This window comes from Chionomys nivalis, chromosome 26 (genome assembly GCF_950005125.1).
Source record: "Chionomys nivalis chromosome 26, mChiNiv1.1, whole genome shotgun sequence".
NCBI classification, from domain to species: domain Eukaryota; kingdom Metazoa; phylum Chordata; class Mammalia; order Rodentia; family Cricetidae; genus Chionomys; species Chionomys nivalis.
The window spans coordinates 30,673,856-30,698,481 of record NC_080111.1 but is presented as its reverse complement, the minus strand read 5'-3'; the positions used below and the strand labels follow the sequence as shown (position 1 = coordinate 30,698,481).

At 38.4% G+C, this 24,626-nt stretch overlaps 2 protein-coding genes across 4 annotated transcripts in view; one reads left to right on the top strand and one right to left on the bottom strand.

Moving 5' to 3' along the window:
* The window catches only part of Rundc3b (RUN domain containing 3B), a 159,759-nt gene that overhangs the window by 6,643 nt on the left and 128,490 nt on the right, over positions 1–24,626 (top strand). For all 3 annotated transcript variants that reach the window (XM_057758775.1, XM_057758776.1, XM_057758774.1), the window contains exon 2: positions 12,747–12,862. In XM_057758775.1, the coding sequence (XP_057614758.1) occupies positions 12,747–12,862 (116 nt within the window). The remainder of the gene's footprint in view (positions 1–12,746; positions 12,863–24,626) is intronic.
* Abcb1 (ATP binding cassette subfamily B member 1) overlaps positions 1–24,626 on the bottom strand; it is a 164,083-nt gene that overhangs the window by 116,467 nt on the left and 22,990 nt on the right. The gene's annotated exons all lie outside the window — the stretch shown is intronic.

Genomic DNA, 24,626 nt, shown 5'->3' with positions numbered 1-24,626 from the left:
TTATTCTTGTATACTGGATATATTTTATATTAATATAACCAAAACCTTTTGCTGGTATGAAGACACACGATTGTTCTTTAAACATAACAGACTTGAATCCATGGTCTCCACTAGATTTATTTATTAATTCTAGCGGCTTTTCTGCAGTTTAAAGATTGATCAGAAGTCATCTATGCATGTGTCAGCTCCTCACTTTCAATCGTTCTCTGCTTTCCTGATCTCCTTCCTCACTGCACTGGCTAGGATCCCTAACAGTGTTAAAGAACAGTAGAGATTTCATGGCTTCAGTGGGCGTTCACAGCAGATTTTCCTTCTCTACTATTTCTAGAATCCTAGGATTTTAAAGTAGGTACCGAATACTATGTTGTTGTTGCATGCTCTTTTTTTTTCCTGACAAGATTAAACACGATGCCCACTCCTTTTTCCTGTTCATGTAATAAATTCTGTTGTTTGACTTTTACATGTCAGATTGCTTTAGAATAAAGCACCAGTGGGTAGATTATATATTTGAAATTTCTGTGCGTTTAGCTGAGGTAATATTTGAGTTTTTACATATTTACTCACGGGAGAGATTGGTCTATACTTATGCTTTCTCGTTATATGGTCATCTAGTTTTAATAAGATTACCTTGTCTTTTTTCCCCCTGTTCTACATAGTTTTTGTAAGAGTGATATTCTTTAATATACAGGGCAATTCACCACGTTGCAATCTAGACCACAAATTTCTTTGTGGAAATAAAAAAATTTCTGTGGGAAAATTAATAACAGATTCACTTTATTTAATAGGTAGTAACAACTCAGATTTCTGGTTTCTTTTCATCATTTCTTGCAATTTTGGGGGGGGCGAAATAAGTTTCTATATCATCACATGTATTCAGGTTTCTCTTAATGTCTTCTTATTTTTTCTTCTTGATGTTGCTGTATATCCTAGGCACCTTAAACTCGGAATCTGTCTGCCTCAGAATCTCCCAAGTGCGAGAGTGCTAATACCTTGTTATTGTTTAAACATGTGTAGAAATTTTCCAGTTTCAATCCTGAAATGGTATCTTCCTCACTGTTTCCCTGGCTAAGGCTTTATAGATGGTATTGATCTTTTTTCACAGAATCATCTTCAAATTTCGTTTATTTTCTCTGTCCTATCATGTATTTTAAAAAAATAATTCTTTAATTTTCAGGTAAAATTATTCTAGTTATCTTTTAAAAACTGTTTTAAACTTAATTCCGTACTGTAAAGACTATATTCTGAAGGACTTCAAGCATTTGGAATTCATTGGTGGTTGCGTTATGACCTAACATATGGCTGGTTTCCATGAGTGATTTCTGTGTATTTGCACATTCTGTTGATTGTTTTGTACATGCCATCTATGTCTAGTGTGTTGTGTCATTCATTACTTGCCTATCCTTACTAGTTTTCATGTACTTAGTCTACCTAGTAATATGGGAGAGGTACCTGGGTTTATATCTGTCTATTTTTCCATGTCACATACACACACATATGTGTGTGTATGTATGTATATGTATATATGCTGTATTACTATATATATTTGCTGTATTACTGAGTGTGTATTTAGAACTGAATTTTTTAAAAAAGATTTGTTTATTTTTTATGTGCATTAATGTTTAGCCTGCATGTATGTCTGTGTGAGTGTGCCGTATCCTCTGGGACTGGAGTTATAGATAGTTGTGAGCCACCATGTGGATACTGGGAATTGAACCTGGGTCCTCTGGAAGAGTAGTCAGTACTTTTAACCACTGTGCCATCTCTCTAGCCCTAGAATAGTGAGTATACTGTGTTTATAATTGTAATCTTTTCCTTGTTGCTTGGTGCATTTGTCATCATGATATATCCCTTTATCTCTCTAACAAAACTATTTCCTTCAAGGTTACTTTGTCAATTGCTAAAATTGTCAAAATAGCTATAGTTATGATTTGTATATCTTTGTCTGTACTTTTACTTTTTCTGGTATTATATTTAAAACTTTTCTTATATGATGAGAAAGTTTTGTTTTTGTGTGTGGTGTGGGGCGTCAAGAAGCTATGTGAGTGCTCCCAGTCTGAACTGACTTCCAAACCTCATGAACAACATGTGATAGAATTCTATATTTTATCTAGTCTGGTAGATTTTTATGTAGGGCTTTTAGCTTACTTACATCTAATGTTATCATTATATTTGGATTTTTAAACTTTTTATACTTTATCCTTACATTATAGTAAAGGACTTTTAGAGTTCCATTTGTCTACTGTTTTAGTTTCTGTCAGCATGTTAGTTACATGTTATTTTGCCTTTCCTATGTATATATTTAATTTACATTCCTTTGGAATAAATATTAAAACAGTTTAAAATTTTAATGCATTTTATAAACCCCACAAGACATGTCTGTCTAGCATCAGATGAAAACACATTTACTTAGTTTTAGGGTACGGTAACAGACTAGATGCCCTCCCCCATGAACTCCTTAAATGAGAAGAGTCAGAGAGGTAAAGGGAAGCTAGATCCTGAAGGGAGAAAGAGAGGATGAGACAGAACAATGGTGTCCATTGCTCCAACTTGACCTGGGGAGGAAGACAAAGTAGAGGACCTCTGGGGAAAACAGACAGCGCCATTTCTACCCTCAGGATAAGCCCAGTTCTCAAAAAGCCTTAAATCTAGGGTATGTGTCTAGGGAGGGCTGGGGTTGGTGTGAGTGTGACTCCTGTGGAGCCAGCATTAGAAAAGAGATGGAGTGCATCGATTGTCGTCTGTCTCAGAGAGTTACATCAGACATCGTCTCGTGAGAAGGCCTCTGATTTGAGAATGCCCTTTGCTGGGACCTGAGAGGAGCGAGCAGTCAGGTCACAGCGTTTGTTTGAGAGACTGCTGTGAGAGGCAGTCTTAGAAAAAGGGAAGGTTTGGACAGGGATCTCTCAATAGCAACTCCACCCCTTCTCACTAGTGTGGAAGATTCGGACTAAAGAGCAAGGTCAGTGACTCCACTCAAAGATTAGCACAATATACTACAGATTACTGCGGGAATTGAGAGCGCCACGCCTCCTCCAAAGCTGTCACCCTGTTACTTGTTTGCTTTGAGGAAGGACTGTGAGCTCTATCCCTTGTCCAGGGGATTGCCCAATATCCCATTTCCTCCCAGATGCAGGTGGACTCTGAAAGAACTGATACCGTCTTAGGATTTCTTTTGCTGTGAAGAGTCACCATGACCACAGCGTGATGCCACACAGGCCAACATGGTGCTGGAGAGGTAGCTGAGAATTCTACATCCAGATTGGCAGGCAGCAGGAAGAGACAGTGAACCAGGCCCAGCTTGACCTTCTGAAACCTCACAATTCACCCACCAGTGATACACTTTCTCCAACAAAGCCACACCTCCTAATAGTGCTACTTCCTGATGAGCAAGCATTCAGATTTATGAGTCTATGGGGACCATTCCTATTCAAACCACCACATTTCAATCCCTGGCCCCAATGGCCTTGTAGACCATAATGAAAAACTGCATTCAGTCCAACTTGAGAAGTCCCTGTAGTCTATAACAGTCTCAGCACTGTTTAAAAGTACAAAGTTTGTTTTGTTTTATTTTTGTTTTTCGAGACAGGGTTTCTCTGTAGCTTAGGAGCCTATCCTGGAACTAGCTCTTGTGGACCAGGCTGGCCTCGAACTCACAGAGATCCACCTGCCTCTTCCTCCCGAGTGCTGGGATTAAAGACGTATGCCACTATTGCCCCGCTAAAATAAAGTACAAAGTTTAAAGTTTCTTCTGAGAGTCTTGCAGTCTCTTAATTCTAAACCCCTGTAAAATTAAAATGAAAAAGCATATAACATAGTTCCAACATATGTTGGCATGGGAGATATACATTACCATTCTAAAATGTAGAGAAGGGAGCATAATGGCAAGCAAATACTGAATAAAAGCAAGACCAGTTGGGCAAATTCCCAACTCTGCATCTCCATGTCTGACATCAAAATGCTCTCTCTACATCTGCAACTCTGTTCAGTTTGTTGACCACAACACACTTCTCTCTCTTGGGCTGGTTCTGCTCCCTGTTAGCAGCTCTCCTTGGCAGGTTTCCTATGGCTGGCATATCCAACATGTTGGGGTTGCCAAGGCAATCCAGATTCATCTTCATAGTTTCACACAATGGTTTCTCTGAGCCTCCCTGCAGGAACATCCTTGATACAGGCCTGGCCGCAGCAATTTTCCTTAGCCTTAGAGGGAGATTCCATATCTTTTTCTTGTATCCTTGACTCTAAAGCCAGAACCATGTGACTGGACCTCCCAAGTTCTGCTGCTTGCTGGGGCTGGAGCATGGCCCCTTCATTCAAATACATTTTCACAAGTTTTCTGTTTTTGATGTTTTTTTATTTTTATTTTTATTTTTATTTTTTTTTGCTGCCTAATCTTGGCTGTCCTGAAACTTGCTCTGCAGACTAGGGTGCCTTGAAATCAGAGCTCCACCTGCCTCTGCTTCCAACTAGTCCTAAACTTTAATTTCTTTTTACAAGTAGGAAGCTTATTCGGGAGGGGTCTGGCCCTGAGGTCACCACTCCTTTTATTCCTTCTAGTATCGGGCTTTTCTTTAGACGTTTTATCTCTTTGAGCACTGGACCTCCGGTGCTCTTTTTCTCTTCCTCCTGTACATTTTGTATTTTTCCTTGCTCAGCATGCTCTTGATCATTACAGGTGTTCATAAGAGTAGCCATTAATAGTCACATGACAGAGTCAATACTAAGCTGTCTTGATACCTCCTCTCCCAAAACTCTTCAATTTAGCCTCAGGCAGATTTTTTTTTAGATAAGAGCAAAAAGCAAACATATTCTTCACCAAAATATCATAAGAACTATCTCCGGGCCACTTATTAATAGTCTTCTCCTCTGAAACCTTTGCGCGGGGCTGTCATAATCTACATTGCTCAAAACACCACTGCCTTCCTTGCTTCTGCTAGTATGTCCCATTAAACCCTGCTTAACGCATTCAACTGCTTTCCTAATCCAAAGTCCCGTAGTCCACATAGTCTGGCCTGCCGTAGAAACACCCCACTCCTGGCACCAACTTCTGTCCTAGTGTCCCCTTGCTTGAGGAGACTCTCTGACCCTGACAGCTCTTATAAGGGAAAAGATCTAATTGGAGCTGGCTTACAAGTTTGGAGGTGTAGTCCATTGTCTTCATGGTGGGAAGCATGGTGGCCTGCAAGCAGACACGGTGCTGCAGCTGAGACTTCTGCGCCTGGCAGGTGGCAAGAAGGGAGAGACTGCTGGGCTGGGCTGAGCTTTCGAAACCTCGCAGCCCACCCACAGTGACACACTTCCTGCAACGAGGCCACACCTCCTAGTAGTGCCGCTCCCTGTGATCCAGCATTCAAAACGGTGAACCTGCTGGGGTCATTCCTATTCAGACCACCACGGGCCACAGAGAGGTGAGATGGTGGATTCCAATTTTAGACCCCCACATTTCAGTGTCTCAAAAATGTTAAACTTTTTGGTATTTTTACTGTACTTTTACTTTTTTTTTTTTAAATATTTATTTATTATGTATACAATATTCTGTCTATATATATATGCCTGAAGACCAGAAGAGGCCACCAGACCTCACTACAGATGGTTGTGAGCCACCATGTGGTTGCTGGGAATTGAACTCAGGACCTTTGGAAGAGCAGGCAATGCTCTTAACCGCTGAGCCATCTCTCCAGCCCACTTTTACTTCTTTTAAAAAAAGATTTATTTTTATTTAATGTTTCTGAGAAAAGCAGGCAGAGAGAGACAGGGAGATGAAGAGAGAGAGAGAGTTAGAATGAATGGGTGTGCCTGCTATGAAGGCCAGAGAGAGAGAGAGAGAGAGAGAGAGAGAGAGAGAGAATATGAAAATGAGAATGACAATGAATGGGTGTGCCTGCTATGAAGGCCAGAGGGGAACTCCCAGAGTCTTTTCTCTCCTCCTATCTTGGTTCCGTGGCAGGGTCTCTAGTTTCTGGCTAGTTCTCCTGTCTCGGGCCTCCCATTGTACCATAGGAGTGCTGGGGCTGGGATTACAGAGGTGAACCATCACATCAGGCTGTTTTGCATGGGTGCGTTTCATTGGATTCTGGGGATCCAACTTAGATGTCAGGGTTGAGCTGTCTTGCTGGTGCCTTTCACTATTTTTAAAAAATATTTTAATTTTTAAAAAATATTTTAATGGCCGGGCGGTGGTGGCGCACGCCTTTAATCCCAGCACTTGGGAGGCAGAGGCAGGCGGATCTCTGTGAGTTCGAGACCAGCCTGGTCTACAAGAGCTAGTTCCAGGACAGGCTCCAAAACCACAGAGAAACCCTGTCTCGAAAAACCAAAAAAAAAAAAAAAAAAAAAAAAAAAATTTTAATGGGAGCTGGAAGATGGCTCAGTGCTTAAGGGGATTTACTGTTCTTGCAGAGGATCTCAGTCCAGTTCCCAGCAACCACAGAGCAGCTCACAGCTGTCTGTAACTCCAGTTCTAGGGATCTGACACCCACTTCTGGCCTCCGTGGGCACCTGGTGTGCATGTGGTGCATATATACATATATATGCATGCAGGCAAAACACTCATATCCATAAAATAAAAAAATCTTTAAAAAGATTTCATGTTTAATATTCTTAATTTATGTACTTTTCCTTTATTTTTTGGTTTCTTGGTCCTTTCTTTGTCCTCAACATTCTTTTCCTTTTCTTTTTTCTTTTATTTAGTGCTGTTTTATATATTTCCATTTTCCTATCTCTTCCTTGGTTTTGTTTTTTATTATTAACACTTGTACATTTATTAACTTTTAACTTTATGGTATACATTATTTTTCTACTTTTCTGTGGTTATTGGTATCATAGTGGCTGTAATAAATTAAAAAATTGTGAGTGATATATATGCGTATGTATGCGCACATGTGCCAGGTCCATGTGGAGGAGAAACAGATGGCAAGTGTTCTGTGTGTGATGTATATGCGTATGTATGTGCACATGTGCCAGGTCCGTGTGGAGGAGAAACAGATGGCAAGTGTTCTGTGTGTGATGTATATAAGTATGTATGCGCACATGTGCCAGGTCCATGTGGAGAGAGAAAAGTGGCAAGTGTTCTGCTCTGGCGTCCTCCACTTCATGCCCTTGGGACAGGGTGTTCTACGGAGCCAGGAATTAGACTGCCACCAGCAAACCCCAGAATCCTGTCCTGTCTTCATAGGCCCAGCTTTAATGTGGGTGTTGGTATCCAAGATCAGGCTCTCTCATACTTGAACTGTAAGTGATTTAACCTATTTAGCCATTTCTCCAGTTACCTAACCAGATCTTTTTTGGTTTGTTTGTTTGTTGTTTTTGTTTTTCGAGACAGGGTTTCTCTGTAGCTTTGGAGCCTGTCCTGGAACTAGCTCTTGTAGACCAGGCTAGCATGGAACTCACAGAGATCCGCCTACCTCTGCCTCCCAAGTGCTGGGATTAAAGGTGTGTGCCGCCACCACCCGGCTTAAGCAGTTCTTCTTAATGATACATATTTTTTTAATTTTTGAAATTATAATCACATCGTTTTCCCCCTCCCTTTTCTTTCTTCAACTTCTCTGTGGACTATCCTTGCTCTCTCTGGAATTCATGGTCTCTTTTTCTTTAGTTGTTGTATTACACACACACCCCTAAATGCATAACTACAACCTGCTTGGTCCATACAGTCCATACTTCTATATGGTCTCTGGGCTGGTCACGTGGTATATGTTTTCTTGTATTCCAATTCTGAGTTTGCTTTGGAGGTGTAGTATGGTAATTTGTTTTCTGCTTTGAGTGGTACTAAGAATTGAGGTCTCAAAAGAAGAATGTTCTTTAAGCGGAGCCCCACAAGAGAAACCTATCCAAATAGATACATAGAAACAGAAGAAATATAAAAACAGAAGCCACTGACTATTTCAGTATGTCATAACACTTCAGTAATTGAATCCAAATAGATAGGAATGAAAAACTGACAAAAAAAACCTCAAAAGTCTGATTTAAAATAATCAATTAACTCAAAATCACATGATATATATAATCACATGAATATAGAAGTCGATTGGAACCTTTATGAGAATTTCAGCAATCAGGATGAGAAATAGAATATTCTAAATGACAAAGATGAGAAAAGATGGTCGCAATATTTATGTGTCTGTGTTACAATGAAAGCTTTTTGAAAACCAGAAGCAGAGGACTGGAGAGGTGGTTCAGTGGTTAAGAGTATCGCTGCTCTTGGAGAAGACCAGGGTTCGATTTCCATCACCCACATGATGGCTAACGATTGTATACAACTCCAGTTTCAAGGAATCCTCTTCTGGCCTTCTCATGTACTAGGGGCACATGCAGTGCATATCCATACATTCATGTACGTAAAATAAAAATAAATCTTAAAAAGTCCCAGAGATCTTTTAAGTTGAATTTAACACGTGCATTATAGTTTATCTCTGCTTAAGGGATACATGGGAAGCATTTTTTCATCAAAATCTTTTTCTTGGTAGATTAAAATAAAAAATAGTGGCTGAGAATTCTTACATTGTTGCTTGAGGAGGAAAATAAAAATGGGAGTTCTTAGATAATGTCTGCCATGAAATATAAAAAAGGAAACTTAGCTGTATTTGAACGGTTATCTCCAGGTATTATGCTTACTGTTTATAGTATGTTTGCTGTGCTTTCTAGCTTGTCATCATGTATGTGCACAAGTGTAGGGGTGTAGTGCACATGTGCGCATGTGCATATGGAGGCCAGAGATTGAAATCAAGTGTCTCTTCTATTGCTCCCATATTAAAAAAAATTATTAAAGACAAATTCTCTCACAGAACCTGAAGCTTAGCAGTTATGTTAAACTGGCCCGCAAGCCCCAGGGGTCTTCCTGTCTTTGCCTCCTAGCACTGGGATACAGGCATGTATGACTGCGCCAGGTTTCACATGTGGACTGGGGGGTCGAACTCAGCTCTTCATGCTTGTGTGGAAAGCACTTTACCCATCAAGTCTCTCTCTAGCATCTCTCGACAGCCATTTCCTTGTTGAATATTTGAGAGTGGAAGTTACTTTTTTCCAAAAGAGGCTGTAGTTACTCTGCTTGTATGGAATTCAGGAAATTTAGTATGAAATGGTAGAAGAAACAACTCTTATCTTTGAATTTGTACATCCTTTATTAAGAGTGTCAGTCTTGGGCGTGTGAGACGGCTCCCGTGGTGAAGGTACTTGTTGTCTGGAGAGCAATAGGGGAAGTTCTTCAAACAGTCAGAGATCAAGCTAAGTTCTAATCCAGCTTCTTGGTGAAACATACCTTGTCATCATTATTTCAGAATGTGTCCAGTTGGCTCCATGGTGCACGTTACTGTTTCAAATGACATCCTTTTCTTCTACTCAAGTCAGCAATGGGGCAGAGGTGAGAGGCAGGGGAAAGGGTGGCGAGATGCCATTTCCTAAGTATGGCATGGCCATGCCGTTGTAAAGCCCCATCAGTTACGCCTACTGGCCTGGGTCACATACAACTTACAGATTCTAGGAGAGGAAGTGTTATTTCTGATTGTGTGCCCACCAGCTCTAGTGGGTAGTTCTAAACTATAAATCTGGAAAGAGATGTGGGGAATAAGAGGGGCTGGCGAGGGAGGGAAGGAAATAAGAGAGAGTGGGGGTGGGTAGTAACTAGAATATACATGTATAAAAGAATCAGAAATTCTATTAATAGAGGAAAGATAAATAGCTGCTTTCCAAGATCAAGATAAGCACCTCTAGGAACTTAGCAGAGGTGCGTGCGTTTATATCACTGAGAAGGTGGTTCTGATAGAAAAGAGGAAGTTGTCCCAAAGGAAGTGACCCTGACAGCTCTTCATACTAAGGACCTGTCAGAGATGTTTCCCTGCTGTAAGGGATACGGGGTGGAGAGTTGCCGCCAGTCAGAACTGCTTGAAGGCTGGCAGGGTGGCTGACTACATCTGGTTTGGCACTAGGTGTTTGTGCTGAGTGGAGATGCTAACTTGGGGAGAACTGGTGTGGTCGTTATGGGATCTTGCTTTGTTGATCGGTGGTCATGAGAGATGCCAACAACAGCTTTGCCACCTCACTTTCAAAGACTTTTGTAACTGGCAAACACGACAAACCCTGTCTCTCTACTCCATGGAAAGGGAATCCCCTTCATTATTGCTGAAGAGAGGAGACTCTAGCAGCCAAACAGTGAACGAAATGGTCTCTAAGTAACATGGGAGAGAGGATTCTACTCTTTACATTAAGTCTCTATAGCATATGCTTTCGAGTGTTTGTATGGCATTCAAGAGAAAGAGCTGGATCGGCTAAAAATGCGGAGAGTTGATTCGAATACAGAAGGGAGTAGGAGAGTTTGCCAAGGTCAGACAGGAGAAGACTGAGACAAAGTAAGAAAATTTAATTCTCAATGTTTCCAATATTTTAAGTTACAATATTCTATACTAAGCGACTTTGCTTTTCATTTTTCTATAATTAGCTAATTAGAGAATTTTTAATAGTTGACAAAACAAAAATTTATAAAGATCACAGAAAATGTAATTTATTTTTCTACTAAGATGATTTCTGCTTTTTCATAGCTAGGGTTATGAGAAAACAGCATGACCAAAGCAACTCGGGGAATAAAAAGGGCTTATTTCAGCTGACAGCTTCACATCACGGCCCACCATTGAAGACAGCACAGGAACTCAAACAGGGCAGGATCCTAGAGGCAGCAACTGATGCAGAGGCCATGGAGGGGAGCTGCTTAGTGCCTCGCTCCTTATGGCTTATTCAGCGTGCTTTCTTATAGAACCCAGGATCAGCAGCCCAAGGATGGCTGAACCAGCAGTGGACTGGGCCCTCACCTCAGTCACTAATTAAGAAACTGCTTCACAGGCTTGCCTATAGGCCAGCGTGGTAGGAGCATTTTCTTAGCTGAGGCGCCCTCTTTCCACATGACTCTAGCCTGTGCCAAGTTGACATAAAACTTGCCTGTACGTGCTCACACTCATTTTTGCAGCTTTATATCACTATGCTAAGGACAAGTTTTGTTTAAAAAAATTGCTGTTTAATATTTTTATTTTTTGAGCATATTATGTAATTACTTAATTTTCCCATTTCCTTTCCTCTCTCCAACACCCCCCCGATATACCATTTCTTGATTTTTTTTTCAAATTCATGGACCTTGTAAGTTGAAAATATTGTAAATTAAGAATTCATTTGTATTAGTTACTTTTCTGTTGTTATATTGAAACACCATGACTGAGGTAACTTATGAAGAAAGAATGTATTTGGGCTTATGGTTCCAGAGTAGAGGCATAGCAGCAGAGCCGGAAGCTACGGAGCTTCAAGATGCAGGGAACCCAGAAAGCTTACTTGAAATGGTGTGAATCTTTAAATTCTCAAGGGCTACCTCCAGTAGCATATTTCCTCCAACAAGGCCACACTTCCTAAGCCTTTTCAAACAGCTCCACCAGCTGGAGATCACATGCCTGAGACTCCGGGTTTTCTCATTCAAACTACCACATATCACTAGACAATAAAAACTATAGCCTGCCTGCTCTTCCAAACTGCTCAGAATATTTCTGTTCATAGTTAGGCAAAATCATCTAACACTGCTGTTTTCTAAGGAAGAGTCTTAAATACTTAGGGTCGTGAAGCAGCTTAGTGGACATAGGCACTGGCTGCTGGCCGTGATGACCTGAGTTCAGTTCACAAGACTCGCATGGTCGGACAATTAAGCTGACTCGTCAAGTTGTCTCTGACCTCCACATGCATATGGTGTGAACTGTGTACACACAGACACACAAACAGAAGTAAATGAGTAAATAAATGATTATAATAAAAAAATATTTTTTTTGTTTTGGTTTTTTGAGACAGAGTTTCTCTGTGTAGCCTGGAACTAGCTCTGTAGCTGGCCTCGAACTCACAGAGCTCTGCCTGCCCCTGTCTCCTGAGTGCTGGGATTAAAGATGTCCATCACCACCACCCAGCCAAGAAAAATTATTTAATGCAATTTATTGAATAATATACTGAGAATAAAAACAGAATAATTATACAGCTACACTTTAGCATTGTCATAAAGTAAAAAAATTGTCAGATTTTTGGTTTTGTTTTTATTTTTCTCTGTGTAACAGCCCTGGCTGTCCTAGAACTCACTCTGTAGACCAGGCTGGCCTCGAACTCAACAGAGATCTACCTGCCTCTGCCTCCCAAACATTAGGATTAAAGGCGTGTGGCATCACCTCCCAACTCAGATATTTTTATAGTATTAAGAAAGACTAAATTATAATTGTGTCATACTTTAATCTGGTTTCAATAGCTGTATTGTATGGACAGAAAATTATCCCAAATTCTTACTTTAAGCGAAAGGTTGTGTCTTAGTCCTTGCAGCATGCTCTGACAAGCTGCCCTCAGACTGAGTAATCTTTGGAAAACAAATGTATTGTTTCCAGCTTTGGAGACACCACCGCCAAGGGGCCAAGTACTACAGGTACACCAAGGGCCCATTCTCCTGTTGGCCTTTTATGTCATTTCACAGCAGAGGAGGCTGCCAAGCTCCCCTGAGCCTCTTCTACAAAGATGCTAATTGGAGAGCCCTTCCTTCTCGAAGACCTAGCTGTTGGTGTGCTGCCCTGGCCTCCCCAGCATTGTAACTGCCACATGGAAGCCTGTCTTCTGTAAAACTTTCCAGATACAGAACACATTGGATAAACAAAATTTTCAGGATTCTTTTCCAAACACCTTCTAACTCTTTTATACTTAAGCAAATGGATTTACTCTCTCTAAAACTAATAATCATCCTTTTTTCATAGATTTTCTGTGAAGACTCTGATTGATCGGTCTTGCTTTGAAACAATTGATGATTCTTCTCCTGAATTTAATAATTTTGCAGCTGTTCTGGAACAAATTCTAAGTCACCGACTAAAAGGTAACAACGTTAATATCTTATTCATTCTACCTAACAAATTCCTTGCAGGGAAATAAACTTTTAGAAATCTTACAGTCTGTTGTGATTTAGGTAGCAATCATGCTACACTTAAAAAAAAGCAACAGCATAAATCTGACTTCTTAACATCTGATCATTAGGTCAATGTCATTTAAAAGGGTCTGTTTTTAATATTTACACTCATTTCTAGAATCATTGCTAATGTTGAGTATGGATATGGTGTCACAGGCCTTTAATCTCAGCACTTGAGAGAGAGAATGCAGATGGATTTGTGTGGGTTCGAAGTCGGCCTCGTCTATAGAGGGAGTTCCAGGGCTAGCATGGCTGCATTAGTGTGACCCTTTCTCAAAACAAAGCAAAGTGTGGTGATGGAGAGTTTGCTCTGCAGTTAAGAGTGTTTGTTGCTCTCACAGAGGACCTGGGTTTTATCCCAGAACTCTTATGGTGACTTAAAAACATCCCTAACTCTGATTACAGGCGTTCCACCAGGCATAAGCATGGTGCAGATACATGCACGGAGGCAAAAGCATTCATATACATAAGGTAAAACAATTAAGTCTAAAAAATTTTAAATGAGTATATCCATTGCCTTACACAAGAGCAAAGCCTCTTGTCAAAGTATTCACACTCAAAGCTTGAGTGCTAACATATCCTAAGCTTACTTACTGGTTTTAAGCATTAAATTGTTATCTATTCCGTAAATTAGATATAGTTGAAAACTTCAGCAATAAGTACCAAAAAGTATGATTTTGACTTTGTTTTTTAATCAGTAAGCATGTTTATATTCTAAATAGGACTCATTTAAAATCTGAAGGGCGGCAGTGTAGTTAGTAGTAACTGCCCTTGCTCAAGTAAATAACATGTACCCATGGTATTCGAACAACCCTGTTCCTAGTTAAATGCAGTGGATCACACATAAAACAAAACAAAGTAGGAAAGTGAAGAAGGGATTTCGTGGAAAAGAGATAAAAGAGAGTAAAGGCGGGATATGATCCAAATATATATGCGTGGAATTGTGAAGAATAAGTTGTTTTATAATTTAAAAAGTTTATGGGAAGCATTGTCTCAGAAGTTACATTTTTTAAATTGAAAACTAATATCTAAAGTCAGGTATGGTGATACACGCCTTTAATCCCAGTGCCCAGAAGACAAAGGCAGATGGATCTCTGAGTTCGAAGCCAGCCTGATTGACATAGGGGAGCTACGTAATGAGGCCCTGTCTCAAAACGGATAATATCTAAAGTATAATTAATGAAAACCAAGAATTATATAGTATGCCTTAATAACAAAAAATAACAACTTTATTACATAATTCCGTTATCTAGTCTTCAAAAAATAACTTGGTTGCTAGATGGCTTTGCTTTAGTTTTCACTTTTTAAAAAGTCTTGGTAATATAGTTTTATGTTTGTAACCATAATTTGCTCTGGTAGTTTACAGAAACTTCGAATTGGAGTCTAAGGGCTAATTCTGTTCTGTGCTTTTCAATGCTGATGAGAAGTTTATGCTTAGTTTTACATCATTTGAGGAAATGAATTAACATGGGAACAAAAATTCTAATTCATTTAGAATTGTGCAGTTAAAATGGAGCCCATAAACTCATCACTACCTTTTCTGTTAAACTTAATTGTTTCATGGGTAAAAAGTGTTACTACTTTTCATTTTTTCATTTCTATATTTCCTCAATTTTCTGCCATGAAAATATTTTAATACAAATTATGTTTTTATGAAAGTGAAGAATATGGACGTATTTTGAAATATTGTTAGAATTTTTACCTGTGTGGTAATCATTTTTAATACTAAAATTTATGACTAAATAGCATATGAAATAAAATGTATTATAATATTCACAAGTACTTTATCTTATGAGAGTCCCCCTCATTACCATTTGTAATATGATTGTTTCACAAAATACATTTTAAAAAACTATCAGTAGAGCTGTGTAGTAGTAGCAAATGCCGTTAATCTTAGCCCTCAGGAGGCAGAAACAGGCAAACCTCTGAGTTTGAGGCCAGCCTGGTCTACAGAGCGAGTTCCAGGACAGCTAGGACTACACAGAACACCCTGTTTTGAAAAGCCAAAAACAGCCAACCAAACAAACAAACAAAAACTATGAGTAGAAAAATATAAGGGCATCTTGAGATTCCGTGTTGAGTAATTGGGCATGCTCACTAATGTAAGTGGACTCCTTTTATATATAACAAATAGATGTTTTCTGAGTTGTGCTGTGGTAAAATATAGATGATGAATGTTCCGAACTGACACAATACAATCAAATCTGTTGCTGTTATTTCTGGGAAATGCTGTAATAAGACTATAAAATCTAGTTAATTTATCAATATAAATTTTAGTGGTATAAATAAGGAAACTAATATAAAGTTGGGGAAATAGCTCAGTGGTTGGGTGCTATATGAGCAGGTATAGGGCCCAACTTCAGTCTCCAGCTCCACAAAACTCAAGAACAAAAATCCCAGGGACATAATAAAGTATTGCAGGTTTAAGTTGAATGAGATCAATAATTCAAAGCATACTTTTAAAGTGTTAATATAAATCAACTATTGTGATTGTTAATAGATATGGATCATGAGACGATTTTTGAGAAATATTTGAAAGTCTCAAGTACCTATAAATTTCATGTTTTCCTATTTTTAATAATGTAATATAATTTATATTTTGAGAGGTTTTGTATTTAATTGTACACTGTAAATGTTTACTTAAATTTTAGTTTTATTTTAATTAAAACTCCTAATTTTTGTTTTGTTTTGGTTTTCAAGACTGGATGTCTCTGTGTAGGTTTGGAGCCTATCCTGGAAGTTGCTTTTTGCCGCAGGTTGGCCTTAAACTTGCAGAGATCCGCCTGCCTCTGCCTCCCAAGTGCTGGGATTAAAGATGTGTACCACCACCACGAGACATAATTTTTTTATGTAAGTGCAAATGAAAAGGATCTTATCTTATCAGATTATAAGATTTATTTTTATCAAGCTACTACTTGTCTTTGAAATAAAGAACATTTGACTTATATATTAAATTTTCTCTAGAGAAAGGTAAATATCTCCTTCAAACATGGTGTAAGCTTGCTGCCATGGGTAAAATGAAGAGCTGACAAAATTATCTACTTTAAATTCATTTTAAAAAGTCTCATGATTGGAGAAAAGGAGGCTTTTAAAAATCTGTCTTGAGTATTATTTGCACTAATCCCTTGATCAAATGATGGTTTTCTCTAGTATATAGTTGAGAAGGGAGAATTCATCACAGGATATTAAAAATAGTAGGAGACCTTAGTTCTGTCTCTTCAGCTCCACAGTATTTAAACTGTAGTCACTTTAAAGAAGTTAAGCAGAGCAGCTCCTCTCTGTAATCCCAGCACTTTAGAAACTGAGACTGTGAGATTGAGGCCAGCCTGAGCTCTGTAGTAACTCTTCTTCATCTGGTTTGTGTCTTTGAATAAAAGCTACTGCGGAAGAGCTGCACACATGAGTGTTCGGCTGAAGTCAAGCTTTTCAGCCTTCTCAGCACTGACGGCATCCTCACCATGGGTTTCCATAGCACTGCCTCAGTCAGGATAGGGCACCATAGGCTGAGAAGTACCAGTCCATTGTAGTCTAATGAAGAAGTGCGCTTAGTAGTCTGTCTGTCCGTTTGTTCATCTTCTTTCCTTCCTTCTTTCCTCTCCTTCCTCTCTTTCTCTCTTTCTCTCTCTCTCTTTCTCTCTTTCTTTCGACAGGAACTTCTATGTAGCCCTGCTGTTTTGGCACTCACTTTATTGACCAAGGTGGACTCTGAACTCACAAAACTCCGTCGGCCTCTGTCTCCCGAATGCTGGATTAAAGGTGTGCACCACCACAGCCAGCCACTCAGTAGTATTTCTAAGTGGTAGACTTACACACTTTTGTTTAAACACATCTGGTCTCTGGGAACTAGGAAGGCAGTTCATCAAAGTTTGGGATAGTTTAGGTAGTTAGAAAATTCTTTTGTTTATGAGTCAGCAAGATGGTTCAGGAGGCAAAAGTGTTTGCAACCAAGCATGTCTTCTACACACGCACACCCCCCCCCCAAATAAATACAATTTTAAAAATTTTAAAAAAGAAATTCTTATGTATGCCAAGCCAATAAATTTGTGTACTTTGACTCTTTCTGCTAAATTTTCAAATATGATGTTAATAACTCTTACAGTTACATCTATAATACATATATAATACATCTTGTAAGAGATGAGTATTATAAACACTTCTCTCAGGCTCTCTTCTTGTCACCCCCGGTAGACAGCTGTCTGTAGTTCCTTGAGTCTTTGGAGCTGCTGGAGGATTGTTTTTCTTCCTGTACATCACTGGTTTCTTACTGTTCTCTTAGAGTCTAGCCCTTGAGACTATGTAAAGTGACTCCAATACTCGAAAGCCTGTAGTACTCATAACTTATGATTCTACTAACGTTTAATTTCATATTCAAATTAAAACCAAAGTACAATTCCAAGGCTTTCTTAAATACTACCATCCATTTATCCATTCATTCATCCATCCATCTATCATCTGTCTGTCTATCTCAAATAGTGTAAAGTGAAACTGTTTTAAAACTCAAACAAAATTAATATACGTGTAATGTTCAGAACAAAATTACAAGCTGTAAACAAAACAAGAAGTGATAAAATATATTGTATTTTAAAACAATAACAACAGCCACCATAAAATCCCAAGAAAGCCCTTTTGTCTCACAAAGACAAAGTTAGTTAAGACAGCAAGGTAAGCTGGACAATGGTGGCACACGCTTTTAATCCCAGCACTCGGGAAGCAGAGGCAGATGGATCTCTGTGAGTTTGAGGCCAGCCTGGTCTGCAGCGTGAGTGCCAGGACAGGCTCCAAAGCTACATAGAGAAACGCTGTCTCCAAAAACCAAAAATAAAACAACAAGAAAAAAAAAAGACAGTGAGGCAAGCCACAGGCCAGGGGAAGGTGTATAAATTACTTACTTGAAGAAGAGTTTATATTCAGACTATCCAAAGACTTGGTATATAATGTGATTGTCAGTACATACACAATAAATACAACAAAATTAAAACTTATGAAATGGAAATAAACACAAGTAGACCAATTATATAAATCAGTAAACAAAGCTGTACACAATAGTGTAAAAATGACCAAATGACAAACTTAGTTAAATACACAAAAGAGTTGAGCAGACAACACACACGCGCACACACACACCAGACACACAAAGATATGTAAGAAGCATATTAAAAAGATGCTGTCAAAATCATTATTACAGATATAAAATTGATCTGAGGAGCTGGGCATTCAGGCATATGCCTTTAATTCCAGCATTCGAGAGGCAGAGGCAGATGGATCTCTGCGAGTTCAAGGCCAGCCTGAACTACATAATTCTTGGACAGCCAGTGTTATGTAGAGAGAACCTCTTTAGAAAACACACAGACAAGCAAACTTTTGTTCTGAGGGTACCTTGGGATGCACAGGCTTTAAGCAGAAGTCTGTTTAGGAAAGCAAGTACTACATAGAAAACAAATGCCTATGACACAGTGATTCACTAAGAATGGCAGATTCTACTAAAAATTTCACGAATGTTATTAGAGTGAACTGTGTATACATGGGGACGTGATAGGCTGTATCTCCCTTTAGGGGTTTATTCTCTTGATCCACTAGAAAAGTATGCAGAGAGGGTGTTGAAACCACGATTTGAGGCATAGATCTGAGGTCTTTCAAGGATGCAGACTTCTTCGTGCACGTGTGGGAAATGTCCTGGCACCTTAGATTTTGGTGTAGGGTGAACACCTGTTTGCAGTCCCACACATGTCTAACCACACAAGAGCGCTCTGACTGTTAGAAGCACAGCTACCAAGACAGGGCTGTTGCTTTGTCAGTATCCATGTCTCACTCCTTTCTGAGACTGTTCAAGGTCTCAGAGCTGAGCTTACAGCTACCTCTTGCTCAAGATATTTTGTGATGTGGAAAAGTGAAGTTTGACAGGGAAGACCGGGTCAGAGTACCGATAAAGCCACAGGGCTCCACAAACGGAACAGAACTGAAGCCAATAGGATTCCCTCTCCCAGCTTTGGATTCTCTACCTTCCATTTAGCGCGCCACCACAGGCTTCCTCTCTGCACTTTGCAAACTGCCAGATGCATGGGGAGGAGCTAGAGTTGATATGCATTGCTGATGGCAGAAAATGCTACACAGCTTCTTTATGGGCACTTGTGAATCTTTTATAAAGATAAATAGAATTTTGTTTCCCAGAAATCCTGGGCCTTTACTCAAGAGACATGAAAACCTATGTTCATGCAAAATCTATTTAGAGCAGCTTTATTTATACTTGTCAGAAACCAGAAACAACCCAGATATCTTCAGTGTGATAAATGGCTAGCTATCATGTTCAGTGAAAAAACTCAGTAATCGAAAACATATATCTACTTAGAACATGTATGAATATCAAATGAATTATGGTAAATATGTGAAGCAAAGTTATGACAATTTGGATAGTGTACGATCCATTTATATGACATTTTGGAAAAGGCTAGACTGTACTGTCTGAAATGTGATTGATGGTTACAGGTTAGCAGGTTGATGCTGAAGGGTTTTCGGGTGATGGAGTGGGTCTGTGTCTTTTGTTTATAGTGTGCGTCTCCTGTGTTTCCCAAATTTGATACAAATGTCTAAGAATAATGAATTTATTCTAAAGAGCTATAAAATAGTGCTGGCATACGATATATTAAAGAAAAAAGCAAGATGTCATGCGATTTATTCTGAATTAATCTGCTCATTGTTCTTACCAACATTGGACCTAAGGACTCACATCCAGTTGAGAATTTTGTATTGATCCTGAGTATTTCTTCAGTTTCTCTTTGTACAGTTAATCTTTTCTTCATCCAGAAGTTACCACACTGTCCTTAGCCTCTCTACCTTTCTGACTGTACCAGGTACATTCCACCAGACAGTCATTGCCTGGCTTCCTAGGGGCCCTCTTCTATGTGACTGGTCAACTCCACAATTTACTTAAAAACTACCCAGTGAAGTCTACTCCATTCACGATACTTAAAAGTATGAATCATCTTTCCATTTCTTACCATCAGCCCACACTCCTGACATCTTTTTTCTCTGCATTATTTTCAAGTCTATTAACATATTTGCACAATTTACTCATTCGTATTTATTCTCCTCTTCCAGGTCTAAAACTTTGTCTCACTCTTGATAGATTCCAAACATCTGATTCATTGATGGGTATTCAGTGAAAGTTTGTAAACTGAACAGTTAATGCAGATATAATAATCCCACCCCCTCCCACCAATACCATTTGAATTCAGACACTTAGAGCTAAAACCCCTGTGATTTCTGTAATCCAACTAACTGAACTGTTCTGATACCTAAGCTTTGGCTTCAACCTCAAAGCGCTTCCTGTCTTAGCTGGTAAATAGTCACCTCCCTATGAGGCCATCTTTTGAAGTGAGTATAAACACTCTTAGAAACAATAGGTAAAGATAAACCTGCCCATTTGGCTTTTGAGTTTTCTTTGTTCATTTCTGACGGCTTTCCAACTTTTGACTCCTGGTTTGCACACAAAATGAGACTTGAATTGTTTCTGTAGTAATATGAACACGTCATCCAGTAAGCGCCCTTAGACTCAGGCAAAAACATGATAGCAGAGATAAGAAACTGCCCCGATTGCCAGGATTTAGTGTTTAGACAATGGACAAGGTCACTCTGAGAAATGCCCTTTTAAGTTAAGTGCTTGGAAATTTAAGAAAGTCTCAGCAGATTTTTAAGTTAAAAAATCATATTTAAATAATTTCTGAAGATAGGATTCTATGTTCTGTGGAAAATTTGATTTACTGTCTTATATTTTAACAAAAATCTTACAAAAATAACTATTAATGTGTCTTAGTAAATGTAAGGTTTAGTTGTTTAACTGTAGATTCTGAAAGTAGAAACTTGTAGATTCTAAGCCAACTATAGAGAAAAAGGTCAGTCACTGGAAAAGATGTCACTAAGTTTCTGTGCTTTTCACATACTATTTTGAGCACCATAATATTCCTGTGCTTCCTTTATTAATGTGTAGCCTTCATCATTTCTTGTTTTTCTGATGCCTGTTGGGTTGACTCTTGACAGTGAAAGTTACTATCATATGGATGCCTGAATTTTTTTAAAAAAAATTCTGTTAAAAGTAGAAAGAAAAGTACGAGGGGAAATGGACAAAAGATCATGCGTCTTAGCCTTTTTCTGTGTATCCTTTGGTGGTGCCAGTTTCTCCTTTGCCTTTTTCCCCCCACCATTCATGAACGAGGTGCATCATTCAAATATAAAGCTGTAATAATATGAAAATGTTAAGACTTACCAAATATAACTGCAAATTACAGTGTTGTGTATTTATCACCATTATTCACGACATGAACACACGGCTTTAATGAAAGTACCCTCCATCGGAGTCTGACGTCTTTGCACTTACGTAGCTGTCACTGGTGCCACCTCCAGACAGTTTTATCAGCCCTGGAACGGCTCCTATCCACTAACTACGTTGTTACCTTTCTCCACCTTCATCCATTAAACTGCCGTCTATGCCAGTGTATGTATGTATTTATTTTTTTAGGACGTTTCATAAAGTATGTATCCTTTTGTACTTGGTTTTGTGTGTACTTTCTTTGACAGCAGTGTTTTCAAACCAGGTTATTGTATATCAGGCTTACATTCTATTTTGTGATTTGATGATGGTCTATTATATCGATATACTCCCTTTATATCCATATAATATTTATTATATGGGTTTTTATATATCCATTCATTAGTTAATGGACATCTGCATTGTCCATTATTGTAATGGACAATGTTATTGTATTTTTGTTATTGTAAATTATGCTGTTAGATGTATCCACGTACAAGTTCTTGGTTCTGCAGGTTTTCAATTCTTGGGAATATTATTGCCATTTTATTTTATTTTTGACAAGTATATAATATTTACTGTGAATTATCAGCAGTTGATTTCTTCTGAGAATTTCCTTTCCGACCATACTATGTGTCAGTCAAATCTATTTTTGCATAGTGCTTTAATTTCTTCATTGTTATTTCCTAATGACAGTCACTAATGAATTGTTGGAATTGTGGTTATTGAAAACAAAGTGTTTATAAAATTTTAATTTTATATCTTGCCAAATTGCCTACCAAAAAGGCTTTTTACTAACAGTAATGTATGTGATTGCTATTTTCTGATATCTCATTTCATTGTTATTGTTAATGTTTAACTTTTTATTTCATGGAGAATAAATATTTATATAGCATTGACAGTCTAAAATTCTAAAACAGAACCCCTGTGTATTAAGGGGCTTGCTTTTGTTTGGATCCTGTGATGTAGTACTAATAGCACTGTATTTGGGGCCTGGAGGAGGCAAAAAGCAAAATCTTTGTCTCAAATATTTGTGTTTGTTAAGAGATAGAGTTAAATGCCCTTCATATTTAACAACTAGATCACTGAGTCATTTTAATCTGTGGATTTAAAATTTACTTATTTGAAGAGAAATTTTCAGGAATATTTATTTTTATATTTATATTTTCCTGAATATTTTATAGTAATATCACTTTTAAAATCCCGAGAAATCATAGGATTCAAAGAAGAGATGTATTCTCCCACATATGGGGGTACTTATAATTTTTGATGGTCTCTAATAATACTTTGTGTTTATTTTTATTTATTTGTCGCTTTTTGAGTTTTCACCAAAGGAATTGAACATTTGAAGTTACTTGCATAAAGTATTTTGCAGTTTATAAATCATCAAAGAATTTACATTTTATTTCCTTATAAATTTTATTATATAAACTTAGTAACAGTTTTGGTTACTTTATTGCTCTGATAGTTCCTCTTATAATAAACATATCTTATTTTGTAAAACAGAGAAGATTACAAAATGTAGGAGACTGTTCAGAGGGTGTCCTAATCTGAATTCTATTGTTTTCTTGCTTTCTAATCTGAGTGAGGTATTTGTCTTAAATTACTGGTAAATTTGTGATATTGTTACCTATTTCTCTTAAAAATAGAAGCCAACTACAAGTCCTCTACCAGAGGACTAGTGATAAGTTCCCATTGTAATCTATAACCTGATTCTTTTGACACTGTGAGGGGGTAGTTAGCGTTTGAAATGTCTGCTGTGCTTGCATATACACTATACTTTAAATTGTTGAATTGCTTTTACAGCTTTCTTGATGCTTTACATAAAACTGAAATGACTGTGTGTTCAGTTATAATTTAGAATTGTTTTAATCATACTCTTATTCATAAATTCAAATACTTTAGTTTTATGGGAAGTATTTCTGTTAACAGTTGAGTCTTATATATTTATTTATCCAGTTGTCATTGTTTATGTAGTCTAATCTATATTGAAATTATATACTTATTTGTTCTAAGAAAATTTTTATTTAAAACTTTTAAGAACATTTGCATGATTTAGGTATTCACAATTTTTAAATTGTTGTGTCCACAAACACTTCTTTTCACAACAATATACCAATACATGTTATATTATATATATGTTATAATATATTATATATGTGTGTATATAATTTTATGTTGCTTTATCTTTTGAACACAGTGTCTAACTTTGTGTTCTGGCTAGCTTGACACTAATTCTGTAAGCCAGGCTGACCTCAGACTCACAGAGGCCCTGCCTCTGCCTAGAGAGGGTACCCAGCTTGCTTTTTTTTATGACAGCCTCCTTCTCCACCACTCATGCTGGCCTTGAACTTGCTAAATAGCCTAGGCTTTCCTAAAACTCATAGTTTCTCTGCTTCAGCCCCTTGTATACTAAATCTAGATATGAGCCATCACATTCAACCTATAAATAGCATTTTAAAGCAGCCTTTTAACAGTTGAAGAAAAGTTGTGTATAATACATTTTAAGATCACAACCTATGAAATGATGAAAATGGCAACATAGATAAGCATTGCTTTATTGTTGGCTAAATGGCAGTGTGAGCTCTCACCCTATCTCTCATCCCTGGGTACTCTGCCCCTTTGTGTACCGCCAGGTTCTTCTGCCCTCTTCTGCAACCCCACTCAGTGCTTCCTTCCTGCCCATTTCCATTCCTTTGGCACACTTGATGACCCTCAGAAATACTTTCTACCAAAGATACCCAGGAGCTGTACTAGGCTGGGACTGAGTTAGGTGACTTTCACTATCTTTCCTGTCCTTACTTTAGTCTCTCCTGTTTGTTGTCCTGCTGCAGCCTGCCAGGAAAAACCTGTCTTCACAGCCTATCTTCATCCTCTAAGAACTCAGCGTCTTTATATGGACCCAGGGAGCCCCTATTCTTTCCCGCCACTCTTTTCAACCTTTCTCTCTAGTACATCTCTATTCCTTTATGACTGGCCAACCTCTAGAAACACTCTTTACCAAGGACCCCATGGATAATGGCAGACAGCGAAACAGAACACCAATAAAGATGAGACCAGATATCTACCAAGAACACGTCAAAAATCATAACTCCAGATGCCTAGGTCCTAGCACAGAAACACAGACATGAACACCCAAGATAATATGCCTTCTCTAGAAGCCAACCACCCTATTGCAATAGACCCTTACAGAGCGATTTAGTTAAAGCACAAGACAAGGATCTCAAAACTGTAATTATGAATGTGGTCAAGGACCTTAAAGAGGACATGAATCCGGGAGAACACAAACAGTTCCATGGAATAGTGAAAACATTTCAAGACATTAAAGTAAAATTTAACAAAGAAACAAAAACACTCACCAGGCAGTGGTGG